This window comes from Caloenas nicobarica, chromosome 5 (genome assembly GCF_036013445.1).
Source record: "Caloenas nicobarica isolate bCalNic1 chromosome 5, bCalNic1.hap1, whole genome shotgun sequence".
Taxonomy (NCBI): Eukaryota; Metazoa; Chordata; class Aves; order Columbiformes; family Columbidae; genus Caloenas; species Caloenas nicobarica.
In genome coordinates, this window is record NC_088249.1 from 23,827,994 (window position 1) to 23,848,791 (window position 20,798).

At 45.9% G+C, this 20,798-nt stretch overlaps 1 protein-coding gene across 5 annotated transcripts in view; it reads right to left on the reverse strand.

The window, feature by feature from the left end:
- Positions 1–5,532: 5,532 nt before the first annotated feature.
- ESRRB (estrogen related receptor beta) overlaps positions 5,533–20,798 on the reverse strand; it is a 133,755-nt gene continuing 118,489 nt past the window's right edge. For all 5 annotated transcript variants that reach the window (XM_065635881.1, XM_065635882.1, XM_065635883.1 and 2 more), the window contains 2 exons: positions 16,321–16,590; positions 5,533–9,909 (listed from right to left, as the gene is read on the reverse strand). In XM_065635881.1, the coding sequence (XP_065491953.1) occupies positions 9,665–9,909; positions 16,321–16,590 (515 nt within the window). In that variant the 3' untranslated portion in view covers positions 5,533–9,664. The remainder of the gene's footprint in view (positions 9,910–16,320; positions 16,591–20,798) is intronic.

Here is a 20,798-nt window from a genome sequence, read left to right on the forward strand (position 1 = left end):
GTTTGCCTGCAGCACAGGCTGGCAGGCTCAGGGGAGATTTGCAAAATGGGGTCACATTTGCTTTTCTGTCAATTAAAATTTTACATAAGATTTGCATAGGCATGATAATAACCTTATCATTTTTGTAACCCCAACACATTTTTTTTGTCTGTCTACTGATTATCCCTTGCTCCTTTACTGCTAAGAGACCACATGGGTCCTAAGTTAGTCGAGGCATTTTCTTTTTCTTTTGAAAAGGCAAGGTGGCCTCTTGATTCAAGAAAGTTGGGAAACAGAGCTCAGTGTATGTCCAGGCTTTGTTCTCTCTTTTTGACCGCTTATTTTTCTCATTATGACATTCCTAGGCACATTTAGAAGGTGTTTATGTCACTATGTACTACTCTGCTGTATGACTTTGTTGGCTTATGCTGGCAGGATTTTGAGGTTCTCTGGAGTTGTGCAATGGAGCCTGAGGTGAGCATGGTATTTCACTGGTCTAACACAGTTTGTCTAATTAACTAGAGCTGCCACAGAGGCTGCTGTGATCTATTCTGACTGTGGACTGTTTCTCAGGCCTGTACTTCATTCCTGTCTGCAAATATAAGCTTGAGAATGAAGGGGAAGGATAACCTGGCCCAAATAGCAGTAACTGTGCCACTTTTGCAAGTAACGTCCTGTAGCCATCCCCTTGGTTTGGTGTCACTTCAGTGGCATTGCATTCCTTGCAGGGCTGGAAGGCCGGGACATCTTAGCAGAGCCTCAGCAATGGGAAACAATAAACACTGTTGGCTGGGGTGACCCTTCTGCCAAGTGGAGGTATCCAGAGCAGCGAGCTGGCTGCTGGCCATGGGGGTCTTATTTTTCAGGGAGCTGGAACAGTCTGCCCTGCAAGGGGTTTTGGAGCAGCTCGGTGTGGTTGGCTGCCACAGGGGACTGAGTATTCACTGGTGGCCTCCCCACCCGTGTGGGCTGTGTGCCAGAAACAGGACAGCAGGGAGGCAGGAGCAGGAGACACTGCCACTGTAGTGAAGAAACAAAATCATGTCAAAGATTGGCCAGGGAACCAGGCTGGAGCATAGCAGGTGCCTCATCACAAGAAATAGAAGAGTTGAGGTGGAAAGAAGAAATACACAGAAACAGCAGTAGTGATTTAGGATTTTCTGCTGCTTGAAAAAGCGAGTCTGAGCTAGAATTGCTCCAGGCAGCAGCAGAGTGGGTGATAGCACCCTGAAAAGCTGATGCCTATGCTAATGCTGTTCCCATAAGCATCACTCCCTTTGCACACTGCTGAATTTTTATGATGCAATGACAAAAATAATGAGGGAGATAAAAGATCATGCCAGGTTACAAGGGTTCATTAGACTGAAAAATATCTCATGAAGTTGTACTTCCTAAGACTGACCCAAAAGGTCATTGATTTGTAGTAGCATTAACCACTGACAAAAAGTATAAACAAGAGTTTGCTTAGTGTGTTTGAGTTTAATAATGTAAATGGTAATAGAAAATTACTTGCAGCATTGACTACTTTCAGTGTTTCAATGGAAAAGCATTTACAATGCTGGAAATGTAATTATTGAAGGTGATTATAATTTTGGCTTCAGAGAAATTGTTTTCCTTCCAAATATAGCACTCTTCACTCCAATGAGATTATTCATAACTTATGTATTGCACTTGACTTAATTGGCATATGGTGTAAACTAACCCCTCTCAAAAACATGATTTATGTCCTTTGCTCTAACTGATCTATTAAATGCAGCCTTGTTTTGTGTTGATTTTTGCCAATTTAGGCAAAGTTATTTCAGTTTGCTCTGTCCTGGCTGCTCCTTATCTGATCACTGCCTTGCCTTTTATTATTCCACAATTGCAGTTACATCGGGATGTGTGATAAAGATTATTGAAAATATAATGCCAGCTTCTTGAAATCAGAGAATGAAATGTGTGATAATTTCATTCATCAAAATAATGTACTTGATTCTGAGACTTTTTATAGAATGGTCAATGTGCTGATTTTAAGCATTTAGAAAAGCAAGAGTTTGGTTTTTCTGATTTAAGCAAGGTGGGATTTTGAAACAAAAATCAGCTCCTTATTGTGCAGTAGGAATTAATACATTAAAAAAATCTCTTATTCAATACATCCACGAATGCATTAGAATATTCTGTTTTTAAAACATTCGTTTGCGTTATAATAAAATGGTTGTATCAGAGAAAGGCCAAGGTGCCTTCTTGGTTTCCTCTGTTTCAGATGGACGAAAAAAAGAAAAAAGATCTGCTGAGGAAAAGACCACATCCATGTAAAGAAGGAAGGATTCTGATCTGTTATTATTGTTAGGAAAATATGTTTTACATAGGCTAATCAAGATTTCTAAGCTATTTTGAAGGTAAATGTGAAGCCCAGTAGTGCTGGGAATGAAAGCCTAACTAAGAGATGCAATGAGTGTGTATGTTTGTGTGTAGATAGCTACAGAGAGATCTATATCTGGTTTTGTATCTCAGATAGGGACTGGCTTTTTTGTACCTGTCTTTAAAGCATCATGATCAAGTGGTGGAAGGCAACTATTTGCCTTTCTCATTATCACTTTTTCCTGACTTAATTGGTGCAGTGCTTACCCAGGGAAGGGGTAAGGCTGGCAGCTCTACTTCCTCCCTGAAAATAAGTGACTGTGTGTGAAATCAAGAGACCTAGAAGATTGTGAATGGTAGGGAAAGGTGAGCAGGAGACTGTTTTGGCTTCTGATACAAGTTGTAGGAGCATGAAACAGGATGAGCTGACAGCATATTCAGAACAGGCAAAGGAAATACTTCTTTGAGCAGTGATCCACGGAACTCGTTGCTGCAGGCTGCTGCAGGGGCCAAATGCTTGTTGTGGTTGAAAACAGGAGTGGAGAAATTAATGTTAGAAAAATCTTTGATCCTTAAATCGCAGGGAGGCTTAATTATACCTGCTTGCCCTGTTTATCTGTTCTTCTCTGGTCATCTCCTGCTGGCCACTTTAGCAGCGAGGGGGCACTGGCCTAAATGGATGTGTGGTCTGAACCAACACAGCACTTTCTGCATGTGCTGTGTGTGCTGCCAAGTGCGTTGCAGCCAGTGCGTGACTGGTTAGATGCACACATCAGGGCTTGGTGAAACACTGAAGTCTTTAGCAAATCTGTTTGCGTCAGTGGTAGCTGTTGTCTGTCTTCTCAGTTTTTCTTACAAAAGACACTTTGAGCTTTTGGCCAGTTCTGATTTTTCCTGTGACTTCACTCCTACGTATAATTATTTGGATGCTGCTACTCCCAGAGCTGAAGACTTTTCTAGCCTCACCCAAGCCCTGTGAAGGAAGCAGACAAAAACCAGAAGCATGGTGGGCCTCTCAGAGCTGATTAAAGTAAAGCTAAAGTAAAAAGACTCGCTGGCTGCGGTTCTTTTGGAGCAAGGCTGTTGCTTTTGGCTGGCTAGCAGCAGTGTTTTGGATCACAGGGCTGTTGTGTTTTGCTAAACAATCCTTGTGCTTTCTAAACCAGCTCACATCAGTCGCTTATCAGCCTCTGTCTCTTCCAGCCACCTCAGCATATCGCTAGGCTGGTCCTCCTGCTTCCCAGGTGCAGGTGTTCAGGTTTTGCCATGGTGTCATTTCAGATTGGTTGCAATGGGAGAGAATGTCCTTGCAAAGAGAGTCAGGCACACAGCACAATTTCTCCAGCTTTCTGTTACTGCTAAGTTGAACACTGTGGGGGTTTTTTGGTACTAATGTAGCTAATGTTTGCTTTGATTCCCTTTGTGATACCTTAGCCTGAAAGAGAAAAATCTTGTTGGTTTTCATTTTATTTTGCGTGCAGGTATCCACAAACAACTACTGCAATCATGTTTAACATTTGGAGCTTAAGAACTTAGCCCAGCAGTTAAACGTGCCTTTAACTTCCGTGAGAGAAACGTGTTTAGAGACCTCAGCATCGATTAGTAAAAAAACTCTCCTTCTCTCCCCAGCTAATCAGAGAAAAATAGCATATTTTTCTAGTATTTCTTGTGAAGCTCTTCTGTAAGAGGAAATTTCAGATTGTCCTCAGTTTCTCCCAGTGCTCTGTGTGGTTACTATAAAGACAAACCCCTCTCATTTTTTCTTTTTTTGTTTTAAATTCCACTGTGAGTGAACAATAGTAAGGAAAGCCTCAAAAAACCTAGACAAAGCAGAAGGGTGCCCAGGAAAGGTAAGGAAGGCAGCTGCCACTTCAAGGGTAAGGCACTGAGGAAAGCTTACATCCCTTGAACGGTGTTTGCAGAGACCGGTGTGGCCTGAGCTCTCTAAAGTGGCCTGGCTACTCTTACTGATCTCTGGACACCAGCAGCTCCAGTGCCACATAAACTCTTCAGAACGCCAAAACTGCTGCCTTTCACAAAGACATAGATTGGCTGTCCCTGTGCTGTATGTAACCTGAAGTTAAGGTCTGTTTTGAAATCCTACTGTGGTGGCCAAATCCAAACCTCAAACAGTTCCAACATCTGAGTGCCTGAGCACTCGCTGCAGGTGAGCAGTGGGGAAGAGTACGAGGTGCCCGCGTGAACTTGGAAAGGGATTCTGTTGGTTCAAAGACTCAGCCTGTCATGGTCAGAGTGGTGGCAACTGTGGGGCTAGGAGTGGCTGTCAGAAGTGTAGAAAAAAACCCCATGCTTCACCTGCCTCTCCAGCTCTGTGCTCATCTTGTTTTTTCATTCAAGGTTGTTTCTGGCCCATGGCCTTTCCTACGGGCCACCACTAATTCAGCCTCCACCTCCTGCTCATGAGGGCAGGCTAAGAGGCCTCTAGGTTGTCTGGCTTAGACGCATCATCCCACTGAGTCCCATTAACTGGAAGAAGCACCTTAGCAGTGTTGGCTCGGTGAGGCGTGAGGAGATGGTGGAACTTACACAGTGTGATGATGTCTGTGCTCAATAGTCAGAGGTGAAATAAAAACCTGGGGTCCTTCTTTCTCTTATCTCTGCCCCAGTTACCACAGCGCATTTCCTTCTGCTTTCTGAAGCACACATCAGCTTACCCTCCTTCACTGCCTGACCACCAGATCAATGCAAATGCCATGACTTCAGCACTTACAACCACTTTATAAGCATCGGACAGCTGCTGTAATGCTTGCAACACTCATGATGTCACTGCTGGGTTTAAGCCAGTGGTCTATTTTATGATTAGGGATTTTGTTTTTCACTGGAATGACTTCAAGGCTTTTTCATCACTAGCTCATGTTTATTCCTTGCACCAGTGAAGTGCAGAATGTGAGGAGAAAATGGGTAAGTGGAAAAAACAGAGGAGTCCATGGCAGAGGCTGACAGCACTGCCTGTCTAACCAGTCCTCAGCAAAGCTCATCTCACAAAAACTCAGAAGCTTGCTGAGTTTTCTTCTGGATAGGGGAAGACACAAAATGAGTGAGAGGGCTGGGGCTCTCCTCCCCTTCCACAGCACACACGGATCGTGCCTTCCCCCCACCTGGCTCTTCCATGGGGCCATGTGCATGTCAAGGGACAGAATGGAGCAGCTCCCAAACACAATAAACATTACTCTCTCTGGGTTAGTCTTTACATTTCTGTGTTTTATTTCTTGTTTTGTTTGAAATGACCTGTACCACAAGAATACATTTTATTTAACAGGTTAATCTTTTTTTTCTTTTTTTTTTTTTTTAGGAGCAGATAATAGTTAAGTAGATACTGTTTATTTCACTGTCTATAACTCCCTGCATCATTCTCACAGCCTCTGTATCTCTGGCTTCTCCACATAACCCAGCCACAAGGACAACAGAATGGCCTTTGGCCAAACAATTGATCTAGCTTGTGGATACAAAGTGGAAGCTCTTTTTCTCAGCTCTGATTTGTAATAAAAGCTCAACAAGTTACATTCTAGGGTCTTTCTCAATGACTTTCCCCTCTGATAGCTGCTTACATGTTTCTGGTGCAACATGTTTTATTTTATATATTTGTAATAGGTTAAAAAAAAAAAAGATGACTTAGCTTACAAAGAGAAAAATAATGCCCCCTTAGCACGAGCAATACTGCAAAACTGATTGTTGTGAGGGAGTTTCTTGTAGCTTCACAGTTTTGCTGCGAGGTGTAACGCTCAAGTTTCCCCAGAAACCTAATTCTGTGTGGTATTTTACCTTTTCTTTTAATTGATCCCCATGAAATTTGTTCTGTTTTACAGGCCAGACACCGCTGTTCCCAGAGAAGAATGTGCCCAAGACAGAGGAGCTGGTCACTTGGGAAGACTTGCCTTTTGTAGCAGTCGACAGGTACGCAGTTTCCATTATCAGTACATGCAAATCAGGGGCTGGAGCTGCTCTTACCATGGTTGCTGGATGTAGGCTTCATGCTTATCCACTGTCACTGATACACTTACCTCTACTGTTTGCTTTGCTTTTCTTTAAGTCGTAGAGCTCATTTCTGTCCCAAGGCTCAAGCTCCATCATCTTTTGCCCCATGCAGAAGGACAGCTGTATGGTGCTGACTCTGTGACTCCTATATTACAAATGAACGGCATAAAGAGCACTGACCCAGACCCCATTTCCTAGTTTATGTCAACTTCCACATCCCAGACCTTTTTGTAAGAGACTCTGAGCATTCAAAGACCTAAGTGGTTGCTGAATTTCCACTTCCTACTTCGAAGTGCACTGAGACGAATACACTAAGATGTTACCCTTCTCTGCAAGCCCAGCTCACTGCACAGCTGGACACGCTCCTCAATTGTGGCAGCCTTGTAATGCACAGCAGATCAGAACAACTGGGAAGCGATGTGTGTGATTCCTGCACTGGTCTGAAGGGCCCAAGAGACCTGAACTGGTTCCTAATATAAGATGGTACAATCCTTTTAAGGGTTAAATCTAGACAGGTGTTTCTGTCCCAGTTCCTGGGGAAGAGTTTGCATTCCTTGCTTAAAGAGATTAATATATACTAATTACTGTCTGGTTCAGTTCCCATCCTATTTCAGAAAAAATGCAAACATTTCCAGGCACATTATCTTCAAGCAATGTGGGATATCCAGATGGGCTCCAAGGTTATGTAGTTGTAATGGAGAAAGAGGGTCCTGGAGAAAATACATTTGGTAGCTTTATATTGTTCTGCCAAGGCAGGAGTTGCCTCTGTACAATAGCCCTACTCTAAATAGCCAGCAATCTCTGTGGGCTAGAAGCTAACTCAGCAGCTCTCCATGATCATGTTTTCTGTCTCTTCTGGAAAGCAGGCCTGAGTCCAAATATGAAAAAGGTGGAACACCCTTTTTTTATTTTTTCCTAGTAAGTGACCTTTCCAGCCAGGTCCCAACAGAGTAAGAATTGTTTGTTTTTTCAGCCCATTTTGGGCAGCTACCTTTGCATAGCAGGTCAGGACACAATATGCTGTGGCTGAGCTGGATGGGGCTTGGCAGGGAAGCAACAGTGATTGGTGATTGAGCCAAACTCACAGGTGAGAGTGCAGCCCAGCACATTTGTGAGAGCATTTATGCCACATCCAGGAAGAGTTGCCAGGGTGCAGCGTATGGCAAGCTGGCTCTATAGTGGTGGTGTGCATTTCACTTTGGTCCCTCTCAGTCACAGATGGGTACAGGGATCACAAGCGCAACCAAAAGCCTCTTGTCTCCTCAGCTGCCTCTGGGGAGAGAAGCACAAGGCCACTGTGTAATTGCTACTGCTGTGAACATGGAAACAGTCCCAGCTCCCATGTGCCTTCTGCCCCATAGGTCTCTGTTGGTTTACTAATGTGCCTGAAGCAAGATTGAATTCCTTTATCAAGTGAGTACAAAATGAGTGAGAGCAGCTACGACTATGTTGCATAGGGAAAACTCCAAGGAGATGGAACTGAACTAACTCAAGTACCAGGAGCAGGCTGGTTATAAGAGCTGAGAGTCCAGCACCAGCTAGTGCCCCCAGTCTCTGCATGAGCCTGGGCCTTGTTCTGCAGCACTGACAGCCCTGCTGTGACACATGCTGCTCCAGCAGAAAACAAGCACCCAGCATCTCCCTGATCACATGCCTCAACCCTGGTTTGAAAGGCTTTCAAGCTACTCCCCTGTCATACCACATTTCTCCTGGGCTAGCCAGGAAGGGATGGAAGCTTGAGGGGAACAGAGGCAGCAGAGCTGGTCGTATCTTGCATGTAGAAGTTTTTCTCATCTCTACTGCCATGCCACTAGCCACAAAACAGACAATACATTCAGGTTTCATCAGCTCAGGCTGGCTCAAAACTAAGTAACCTAGAAAATAAAATCTCAGAGAATGCCAACAGCCAGTTTTGTTAGTCACACACATTCCCTCTGGCTACTGGGAATGCAGCAGTTGTGGCTTAGGCAGCAGATCTAAACCAGGGCTTGGAGACAACAGGAACCAAGTTACATGAGAAAAGTGAATAAACATTCCCCCACTTCTTCTCCCACCACCTCAATGTCAGGTATTTGCTTTTCCATCAGCAAGACAACCTCTTACCAGGCCCAGGTACAATCTATGCTAGCTGTTTTGCTGTTGCTGAGGATAACGGGATGAGGTGTGGGAAGACAGTATTTGGGTTATTGGGGGTTTCATGCTAACCTCTAATTTATTTCCCTAGGCTGCCACAAAAAGCAATCTCTGAGGCTGAAAAGTTGCCTCTTCCAAAAAGCAGTGCCCTTGATTCCTAACTAGCATTTGGCAATAAACCTAAGTCCCTGTGGAGGGAAAGTGCTATCATTTCAATGAAGCCTAGGAAAGCCCTGGTTTGGGGTGCAGTTATACTCGGGCAGTAACCAAAGCCTTGTGTTCTCTGCCACAAGAACAAGTGGGGAATGGCACTCAGCTGAGCTGAAGAGGCAGGTTTGATACACTATGGGGTGAAAAGTGTGGAAGAATTGTAGTTAGCACCACATGGAAGAGGATGCAGAGATTATCAAGTCAACCCAGCACTGAAGCATAATATTGGGATCTTTTACCTTTTTCTTGGCATCTGGGAAAGGAGACGTGCATTCTCTCAGGGACATACATCCTACCTCTTCAGGGGCCTGCGGGGATAGTACATGGGAGGGACTAGCCAGGCATAATGACACACTGTACAAGGGCGCAGAATATCTTACACAGTTAGGAGCATCTTTCCCGGTAAGAAGTGGGGCCTGTATGTACAAGTGTTTGCTGTTGCTAGAGGAGCCTGGGAGGCAGCCGTTTTGATCAGGAGAGGTCCAGCAGCTCTCTTCTCCAAAGAAGCATCTGCTCTATGGTTAGAGACAGAAAGAGGACAAAAAGAAGGACCCTGGCTGCTTTCCTATCTGACCCCTCATAACATCAACAGATAAATTTTATATTGACTCTACTCTTCTTCTCTTTCTGCTTCTGTCCCCACTCCCCCTCCAGCACTGGCGGAGGGAGCTGGGGAGCAGGCGGCCTGGACAGTGCTGAGAGCATCACTGCTCAGAGAGGCTGAGCCCTGATGACCGCCTCAACAAGTGCAAGAGCATATTCTGGTATTTCCCACAGAGAAAACAAACGAAAAAAAGAGAAACAGGTGACTGATTAAAAGAGTTTCCCCCCTCCTGTACATAAGATTCTGCAGTCACGCCGACAGAGAGACATTAAATAATTCTTCCATAATAAATGATTGGAGATAAAAGCCGGCGGTGGCTGCTTCTGCTGTTTGGATTGCTCCGTTGTCTGCATCTTTGTTTCTAGTTTGTTCCCCGGCCACTGTCGGCTGGCGCTGGGGCTGTCAGACCTTTGCCTCTAGCATTTCTAGGAAGAGTTTATGCATGGGAACTTTGCCCTGCAGTTTGATGCTGTAGAAGTGCTGCACAGCTTTGGCAGCTGTCTGCCGCAGGAGGGGCAAGGTCAGGAGCAGCTTGCCTGCTCGCCGGGGCTCCTCGTTGCGCTGACTCAGCTCGTAGTCCTGCAGGGCTTCGTGGAGAAGGTCCTGGAGTTTCTGCACTGCATCCATGTCCTCTATGTGCATGGAGTCTGGGGGGAGTGAGAAAGACAGCAAAGAGGCAAGTCAAACAGGAGGAAGGAAATCCTTTATCGTCCTGAAGCCAAAGATGCTTTCTTTCCTTTTCATTTTTTTGTTTTTAGGGGGAGAGGGTGGAGGTGAGCACAGGGGGTAGCAGTTGTTTTTGTTGTTTTGTTTCTTAAGGGGGAAAAGAATCCATCTTGCTGGCAGGTGTTGGTGGTGCTGCTGCTGTGAAGTTCAGCATCAGCTCAGCTAGTTGGCCCTAGCAGTGCAGGGACGGTAAGGCTGCCAGGGGCAGGTGACACATTGTGCCCTGCGTGCTGTCCATTTTGTCAGCCACCCCAAAGCTGTGCAGGGGTCAGCCGGGGGCCTTTGTGACTTACACATTCACTTGCCCTCCATGCTCCTTATGGAGAGAGTCACCCTGCAAGGGGCAGCAGCTGCTGTGCTGCCGCTTGGGAGCAATCTCATTAAGAATAATTAACACTGCTATAGCGCTTCATCTGTCTAAACTGCCTAATTGCCATGCAGCTGCTCAGGGTGTCAGCAAGACAGAAAAGCCCCAGTAGGTCACAACCAGTGTGCCCAGGGGTGTTGCCAGCCCCACCTTTGTGCATATACCCCTGTTTCCAGAGACTGCCAGCAGCTGCTCAGGGAGCTCCTGCTTCGGGAAAGGAAACCCACACCTCATGCATGGCCTCTTCCCTTAGGCTGCCAGTTAGGTTTCTACAAGCTGCCAGAGGGACGAGCAGGGTTAGCACAGCTCCTTGGTGTGTCCCTGAGGCAAAGGTACCTGGTAGCGACACAGTCCGGGGTCGAACTGGGGAACCTGAGTTGAACAGAGGCTGCTAAACTTGTGGGTAAGTCATGGTGACAGAGGGCAGCACCAAAGAGCAGAGAGGTTGGATTACAGAAGCTAACCGGGCACAGCATTACTAGAGGTTTTTCTCCTTTTCATCTTGCTGATACTTGCTTCTTTCTTACAACTCTGACAGAGCTGGAGACACTGCTCCCGTGTCTTCATTGTTCAGAGGCTTTTAATCGATACTAAACCCATTGATAAAGATTCCTGCCACAGGGCAATGAATCCAGAAGCAGCAGTGAAGGGACATGAGGGCAAGCACACGTGGCTGCACTGTCGGCCACTATAGCTGGGCTGTGCAGTGTGGCAGCGCTCTGGCTCAGCCCACACACATACGACACAAACGTGAGGACATGGGTCCCTCAGTGTGACAGCAGTGAAGGGGAAGCTGGCTGAAGCTCCAAAATCTCCCTAGAAATACACGTCATCTCTATGGAGAGCACAACACAAATTAGACACTGTGAATTTCGTAAGATACATGTACAGTAAATGCTATTTATGATGCATGTCTGATAAAGTATTACGACAGCTGTGAAAATATTATGTCTATCAAGAAAGCTGATTAAGAAGCTTTTTAGAAGGAATGCACTAATTAGAGGATATTAAAGGGTTTTATTTCTGATAAGTTACTGAGGAAGGACTGTTTTTGCTGCATTTGCTTTTTGTATTCAAGAGACCAGACAAGAAAGCTCACAGAGAAGGGTTGGTAGGTTATCGCAGCGACCTGAGCTAGCCACAAAGGTCGATTCTGAAAAGGAGGGAGGGAGAAGCATGTTGCCAAGTCAGTCTGGCAATCTCTCCCAGCCAGGTAGCACCTCTGGAAAATTTCCATGCACCATCTGGGAGAAATGAGTGGGATCTGTTTCCTGCCAAGTTGCAGAGGTCATTTTGGAGACTGGAGGCATCAAGAGCTGGAGCTTGGAGAGAAGTGTCCTCTGGCCTATCTGTCCTGGCTAGGGGCACAATGGGGAGAAGTAATCATAGCCCGAGTTTGCAGATCGCAGCAGGTGCTAGAAGCAACAGGCAATGAGCCATGCTTCAGGTCAAAGTGGGTGCTCTGGTTTTGGGTACGGATGCTGTACAGTAAACATAATCCCAAACCTGTGCCCTTCTGCTACCTGACCTGTGTAAGGTGATGAGACTTAACAACATAAAATAACTAGACATATACAGAGAGAAGAACTGGAGAAATAAAGATCAAAGCCTGCCCCACACCCCTACTCTTTGCTGAAAGAAGCTCAAAATTGGCAGTTGAGTGCAAAAAATAAAATAACATTGCAGGATTAATTTCCTTGCAATCCATCAGAGAGCTGATGTCAATGGCATTGATAAACTGTTAATTACAAAATCAATAGCTATGAATTTTTACAGCTGTCAGAGCAGTGAGGTAGAGGGAGGCTGCCTGACCAAGTCTCTGAGGGTCAGCTGGCCTGGAAGTCAGGCTTCGTGTCAGAAGCCCTTCTCCAGCACTGCTGGCATGGGGTTCAGAGTAAGTGTGAGAATGAACAAGGTCCACTGCCTCCTCACCTCAACTCTTTTCTTGCAGCTTTGGGCAGGAGCAGCAGGGACCTCATAGGACCCATAAGTACAGAATTTGTTATACATCCTCGTATTAAATCCAGACCTTGTTCACTCCACCTCAGCACTAAAGTGCACTGGGTGAAAAAAAAGGGAATATAAGGTTTGGCCAGTCTGGGATGTCCTTAACCCAACACGTGCTGTATGCTGGTCTGGAGGGCTCTGCAATGCACAGATTGATCAATTTGTATTTGTGGGGAAGGCGGACCTAGGAATGCCTAAGAAAGGTTCTGAAGGGTAACGAGTCTACAGCACCCCTATTCCGTGAAAAAATCAGCAATCATATTGTTGGGACTTGCCTGCTCCTCTGGGCATTAAGAATTCATTTCTCAGCTCTCTAGAATGCCCTTACTAAAGACAGAGTTCGCTTGAATTATCTTTGCCGGTCCCAGCAGGTGTGTCCTTGGTGCGTTACACTGAGGACTCAGATATCAGCCACAGCTTTGGCAAGGTCGGCCTATTGTCAGCTTCTCCTCTAGTGAATAGTGAGTGAGCTCCCACTTCTGGTTTCATTTGTTTTAATTCCTAGAAACAAAGGGTCAACGTACACAGGGCTGCATGGAAGAGAGGAAAGTCCCTAGAAGCTGGGTTGCATGAGTAATTACAGCCAGCAGGGAGAGGGGAAATTCAGGAATTTATGTATATGCAAGGCAAGGCAGAAAGCAGGTCTTGGCAGCACAGGTGCTAATGTCCGTGTTCAGCTTCAAACTGAGTCTCTGACCCAAGGGAGCTGAGGCCCAGCCCAGAGGCAGTCTGGATTGCTACTGTTATAGGCATCAGCTGTTTGCATGCACACACACACATGCAGGCTCTGCAAGTTTAATCTATATAAACAATACACTAAGAAAAATAATTTCTTTTAAAAGAAGGTGAAGGTTGAATATGAAGGTTACATTAGAAAAATATGCTTGCCCTAGTCTAACTTCCTTATATGTGTGTTGTGAGAGGCTTTAATTACATGAAAAAGAAGATCTCGTGCATTACTTTTATATGTTTCACTATGAATAACAAGGCAGGATTTTTGTGGATTATGCTCCTACATAGCTGCACTTCTATCTGCACCAGGAGAAACCAGTGAAGTCAGAATGGCTTTTCCCATCCGGCTGAGAATGTGCTTTGGCCTGTGCCTCCTGACCCTTACCTTGCGATCTTTACTTCAGAGTGCTGGAAGCAGAACCCCAAAGCAACTGATGAGTGTTGGTTGTTCTGCTCTGCCTTTGCTCTGTTTCTCCATTCCTGATATAGACTGTCCCATAAGGCTCAGCCTGGGCTTAGTCCTGACAGCACAGTGAGCAACATCAGCAGAGAATGGTTCTGTTGCACCATGAGGAACTTCACAGCACCAAGGGTCAGGTCCTGCAGTGTTTCTGCTCATAGCATGGGCCAGATAAATGTCCTGGTGTGGCACTTATCCTGTCACTCTGTCACAACTACTGCCTTAGCACTTCAGACTCTCTGAGGAGCCCTTCTCCCTGTTTAATCTTGTGACCTTCCTGGTAGACGGGAGGCAGGTTCTTTAACAAGAGTTGATTACATTGCCAAAAGCCACCGTCCCACAGTCGAGAGAAACCAGCCTTGGCCATCTGCCCATCCTGGTTCAGTGGCAAAGTGAAGGCAGCAATTAGAGCTAAAAAAGCAATATATGAGAAATTGAAAAAGGGACCTAGATAGCAATTTATATGAATCAGAAGTTATGAAGTGTAGAAAATCGATAAGGGAAGTGAAGGACATTGGAGGAAAATCCATGTCTGGGAGGGCTAAGGACAATAAAGAAGTTTTATAAATATTTAAGAAATAGAAGAAAATAAGAAAAATGACCATTTGTAGGGGGGCTCTTTCTACCTAGAGACGATGAAACTATTAATAGCAGTGCAGGGGAGACAGAACTCCTCAGTGAGAATTTCTGTCTTGTTTAGAAAAAAAGAAGCATTATGTACCTGTATTATATTAAGATGATAAAGACTTCTTAGTCTGTTGTTTAGGCAAGAAGACACTAGAAATCTGTTAGGGTCAAATTTCACAGAAATCACCAGAGCTGGACAACTTGAGGCCCATCTAGGGCAGATTAATGATTAACAAGCCTTGGTATTTTTGAGCAATTCAAGATGACTGGAAAAGTTTTAAAGATGCACGCATTTTCCTGGGTCTTATCTGACAATTTCCATGTCAGCCTGATGTGAACTAGGGAAAAACAAAGGAAATAAAGATGTGACGTTCAATTAAGACTTATAAGAAGGTATTTAAAAGATGTGTAGATGTGGCACTTAAGGATATGGTTTAGTAGTGGACTTGGCAGTGCTAGATTAACGGTTGGACTTGATGATCTTAAGGGTCTTTTTCAACTTAAATGATTCTCTGGTTCTACTGCCAGTCAACATGATACTTTGGAATAGAGGTCTTGTCAAACAGACCTGATTTCATTCTCTGATGAGATTACAAGTTTGGTTGATAAAGTTAACTGCATAGATGTAATAGACTTACGCTTTTATAAGGCACTTGGCTTAGCACCACAGGACATTCTCATTAAAAAATTAGCACTATGCAATATCAATAAAGCACACTTTCAATTGATTAGTAACTGGCTAGATGACAGATCTCAAAGTAGCTATCAGTGGTGAATCATCCCTGAAGGAGGAGTTTTCTACTGGAAATCCACTGGGATCAGTAAAAAAACCAGATGCTACTCAACATTTTTATCAATGAGCTGTAAGTAATTTCTTTCTTTTTTTTTTTTTTATTTGCTGCTGCTAAGAAGTATAGATGGCAAAGAGGAACAGATTAGTGTAAAATGGTTAGGACAGGGCAGCCTCACAGCATTCTGAAGCACTTGTTTACTCTTGAAGTAATACATCTATAGCCATGTAAGGCAACTATGGAACAGGAACTTCATTGTGTCAAGCTGTCAAGTGCAAAAAGACCTAGGGTCAAAGGTCAGCTCAACAAAGACCAGTATCTGGAGGCTGAACTCAGGCAAACTGACCTTAAAGATACGGTGCCTTTTATTTATTTTTTTTTAAACGGAGAGAATGATTAGTTATTAGAGTCGGCTACCACAAAATATGTAGATTCCCCCTATTTTAATCCCTTCAGCTTCACACAAGGTGTCTTTCTGGAAGGCAGCTTTAGCCAAACACATGTATTAGAGTCACTACTGGGCTGCAAGGGTGAATTCTGTGACCTGCACGATGCAGCTCAGCAAGGAGATCTGGTGTGAAACAATGAGACTCAAGGGATGTAGAGGGAGCCCTCGCCACACAGTAGCTTTAGCAGTTTCCCTTTTGGAAGGGACTCCTGAGCAAATATGTGTCTGGCTTTTGTACAGCATCAGTGCAGCACGCAGCACCTGCTGAACTGAGGGCTGTGGCCCTTCCCAGACTGAGACGGAAGCCACTGGGCTGAGGGCTCTGGCCTTCCTCATCTTCCTCACAAGAAGAAACAGAAAAGGCAACATCAGGCTTCTGCCTGCATGTCTTACCCTCTGCCGTACCAATCCACACTGTCTCCCAGTTAAAGAGGGATTCAGTGTCTGTGGTCACTGAATATCTCCAGGACAGGACCAGGCAGCCGCAACCCCACAGCTTTTTGTGGGATTTGAAACCGGAACCAGGGTTTCCTTGTTTCTGTAACTGAGCAACACTACTGAGATGGGATGCAGATATGGCTCACATTGCCTTTTCTTAAGGCACTGGAGTTAGCTTGCTTTCTTTTGCCTTTCTTTTACCACCAGAAACCAGTCCATCCCTGCCTGGTTCCACTCCCTAGGACAGGGCCAAAGCGCAGTTGCAGTTCTAGCAGCAGCAAACCTCCTTTCTCCCTGCTCTCCAGCTTAGGTCCTACTCTGTGGACTGAGAGGAGCTTTGAGGATGTTGCATAACACAGGCAGAGCACAGGCTCAGGCAGTAGGCTCTAGTCTCCTCCCAAGCCAGATAAAGGCGTGGGCCTTGACTCCCTGATCATGAGGCTGGCTGGGCCAGGGCTGTACCTGAGTTGGCGAGGGCCAAAGCTTTGAGCGTGACAAACTCCTCCTTTTCCACCTTGAGCTTCTTGTAGCGGCGCACCAATTGTAGGATAGCCAGATAGAGCTCCAGCAGCCCTGTCAGACGAGAGTGCTCTTCATCCATGATGTAGTCCTCAGCATAGACGAGCTTGTCCTCATACGGCAGGGAGCGGTACACAATGCCCAGGATGAGGATTTCCATCCAGGCGCTCTGCAGAAGGCTCATCTGGTCCCCAAGGGAGAGGTTGGAGAACCCTGACAGAGCAAAAGACAAGCAAGGTCAAATAGGTGTGCAGCAAAGCCTCTAGGAGCCTGGGGTCTTTGGTTTCCCTGGGATTCACCTCAAGCACTCTCCCCCATTGGCCTGCTGCTTTCATGAAAAAAAGAAAAGCTTACTAAAGGGACCTTGTCTCTGTGACAATCAGCACATGTGGCCCGTACTCTTCTCTTTGCTCCCATGCCCACCCACAGCTTCAGACAGGAGTTCTGATGCTCTGACCGTGTTTATGGCAACTCAAGGTTAACGATAACCTCTTTTCAATGATCTCTGCTTTTTCTATAACAGCAACTGTTCTGTACTGCATCATCCTGCTCACTGTTCCTCTGTAGATTGGTAGTGAAGCCTATTTAGTCTTCCCCATCTGATCAAAGAGCAGAGAAGATTTCCCGATGGCAGAAAAGAGGGATTCTGATGGGACGGGAGGTAATGACATAGGCCTGAATTACAAGCATAGCACAATCTCTAATTTTGGCCAACATGAAAAAAGGTCCTGCCACAACAGAGCACTGAAATTTATTCAAAAGCTGAATGCATTTGTGAACAGAATCCTCTTCTATTCCTCAGCACTCTCTGAGCTCCACACCATCAGCTTTCTGCACCTGACAGCCAACAGCCCTACTTGGCATTCAAAAATACCTTAATGGTATCACACAAATACCTAAATCACAGCCAAACCCAACAGCAATGGAACCAGCACACAGCAGTGAACTAAGTCATTCTCCTCAAATACAGAAAGAGCAATCACCATCTGGAGATGGATCCTGACAGCCTCAGAGCCCACTTGAGAAAGTAGAGAGGCCAAAACACAGAAACACTGTCTGCCCTGAGGGGAAAAACATAGAGGTGCATGGGAAGGAAAGCTGTCCTCTGTACCAGGGACCCTTGAAGGCCAGACCGTGAAAGATCCTGAGAGACAGGCACTGTGCAACAGCCATTACAGACAGGGATGCCAAGCACAGTGTGTTGGTGCCATCTAGGCAGCTCCTGCCCACCACTGACAGGCAGGGACTGTGCTTTTTGGCAGCTCCCTGCAACTCAAAATTCTCAGGGCTGTGAGAGAATGGAACACCCAGAGACCCCTCAGCTGGGGGTGATGCTCCTCCAGCTTCCCATGCCAGTTTTCTCCCCAGATGCTTATTAAGCTTCGGGGCTCACCAAGAGGCCTGTGAGCAAATTAGCCCCTATGCAGGAGCCCCCCAGCCCTGCTGGCTGTGTGCTGGGCTCAGCAGGACACCTTTATCCCACAGCCCTCCCCACTCACCGTTCTTGGCCCTGCATCCAGGCCTAGGTAGCCAGCCACCGTGATCATCATTTGATTTCTCTTGTTATCAAGTTGGCAATTAACAAAAGAGCTGATGATTGCTATATTGACTGACTGTGGGTTCTCTTTTTCTATCTGTACTATCTCAGCTGGGGAAGGGAAGGCAAAAGGGTGGGTTAGTGGTATTTATTTATCACTACGCCATGTTTTCTGTTTGTGTTGCCAGGGGAAGCAAAGGGTGATAATGGCCTGGCAGCCCTTGGACATCCAATTTCCCTTATCAGGGCACTGAATAGAAAAGAGGCCCCAGGCCACATTAATTAACAGATACCAATCAGCTGTCACGTGTTGTGTGTGCAAGGTCTGAGGGGAGCAGTGGGTGGGAGGGAAGAATCAATAAACCATTGGGGAGGAGTGCCAGAGGGAACAACTAAAGAGGAGTCCAGGCTACTGGGGAGAAGAGCTGCAAATCCAGCTCCATGGCTGTGCGATTGATTCCCATACAGCACAGCCTGTGCTCCACGTAGCCCTGCACCAGCTGAATCCCACCCCTTGCTCAGGCTGTGAGTACTTCAGGGGTGCCCTGAGACAGGGATCATGGTGCTGTACACAGCCACTCTCATGGTCTCTAGCACCCGGAATCTCTCCTTTGGTCACCCCTCTCCTAGCTCTGACCATGGAGAAGAGCCCAACATCAGGCTGCTGCCTTAAGCCCACTTTCTAGGTCAGTCACATGGCCTTTCTGCATCTTCATTCCCGTCTGGATTATAAAAAGGGTTATGACATCGCCTCACTGCAGTCTGCCAACAAAATTTGTTAAAGATTGAGAAACAGTCATGTAGTAGAGTGAGAGGATCCGGGACAGACGTGGCTCACACTTTTCTGCTACAGAATAAAGTAGAAAAATTGACTTTACCCTAGCAGTACCCTGTACATCCAGCATCTTCATTAATCACTCTTTCCCAGAGGCAGTTACGGCAGGTGGGAATTGCACAGGAGAGACCAAGCTCTACCTTGTGCCAAGGAGAACAGAAGAGCCAGCTGCAGTTGCCCTACCCACCTGGGAAAGCCCCTTGCCAGAAGCACTCCCAGGTAGTCAACACTCCAGCTCGGGCAGGAGGGTGCGAGGGAGGGAGAGCTGCGGTGCCAAGCCTGGACTTGAAACGTCTGACAGAACAGGACCCTTTTCCTCCAGTGTTTACACATGTAGAACACAAGGGCTGGAGGACTGTGCCTGTATCATTGCAGTCTGCACCAACAAGGGAACATCATATAACCCGGGATCTCCCATGCTATAAAACTTGAGATCAGGAAAGGCAAATGCTAATTTCACCTGGCCAAAATCACAGGCTTGCTGTTATAGGTTTATAACACTGGAGAACCTCTGGTTGTGAAATTCAACTGCCTCGCCACCTTCCAGCTCCCAAGAATTTCTAGAATCCAGCCCTTTTGCATTCTTGAACTGTTTGATGGCACAGCATCCAGAAAGTGCCCTTAGTGATCTGTTTCTTGCTGCTTTTCTCAGGTCTGATCCTGAAAGGTGCTGAATGCTCCACTGCCATCCCTGGGCTCCCACAATAGGAGCCTCTGCTGCATGCATGTTTCCCTCCTTCCCAGGTGCAGGTTGAGAAAAGCTGCTTTATTTGCAATAGCTGATGTGACATTCAGGTTTTTTATTTTTTGTGATTTTTTTTTTTTTATTTCAGTGGTTTGGCAGTGGGAGCTCCCAGAATTAAAAAAAAAAAAGTCACATAATTTGTGGCAAGTGGAGTTCATAATCTGTTAATTTATTATCATTTCTGTCATCCTGGAGGGCCATTAGCAGAGGTAATAAAGGGAGATGTAATTATAGGATCTGAGGCCACTCCAGACACAGCTGCTGTCACTCTACTTGCCATATTTCATTCTGTGCTAGTACTATCGTCTTCCTAGTGAGAACAGCACAACAGCTACCCTGGGAGAGCCTTCATCGTCACCCCTCGAGAGAAGTCTTGTCTCCCTGCATCAAGGCACACAGAAAAGGTAGATGTTCAGAGACAAACAGCACAGGGGGGAGGACGAGTAGTGGGGATGGGGCCTCATACAGAAGGGGACAACTCCACATTGGCCAAGTGTGCCTTTTAAGCTAATGGCTAATAAGGCTATTGAGCTAATAACATTTGCTAAACACCATTAAATCATGCTTTCTTGTTATCGTAGGAGAGTGTCTTTAAGCTTAACTGATTTTATTTGCCAGCACTAGGGGGTGGAAGTTTGTGCTGACACCTGGGATCCTAGAGGGTTGGTATGACTTGAATGTCACGCTGTTCTTTACTAATTCCAGTGTGAATACAAGGCAGGAATATGTGACTTTTGTTCCCTTCTCCATCCTCCTCTGTCCAAGAGTGCATGCACACAGGAAGCAATTCCTGTTTTGCTCAAAATCCTTGGAAGGCAGAAACACAGGGCATGGATAACCTACACACCTGGCAGCCTCCTGGCCCTGCCCTGCTCTGCCCTGCCCCCTTGCTGCCTAACTCAGTATGTTTCATACTTGTTTCAGAACTACAAGGTATTTTGTTCCATTTTTTTGAACTGTCTTTATTAGGTTTGTTTCTTTGTACCATTCCCTTGTGTAACAATCCCCGAGCTCCCTCCTGTGCACACAGTCCTGTTATAATACTGCTGCTGGTCTGAACTGTGCCAGGCTGCTGGCTGTTACTGTGTTGCGGGGCCTTTGTTAGGAAAGGAAAATCCACAGAGAAAATTGAGATGATGGCCAGTATGTCCTGCCTTTCAGAAAGGAGAGGAAGAGTCCCTTTCACAGTGCAGGAGTAATCGCTACTATACTTCTGTTCTGGGATAATATCACCATAGCAGGCGGGAAAACTCTGTAGGAACTTGCAGCTGAGCATCCCATGCTCATCCCACAGCTGCGAGCTG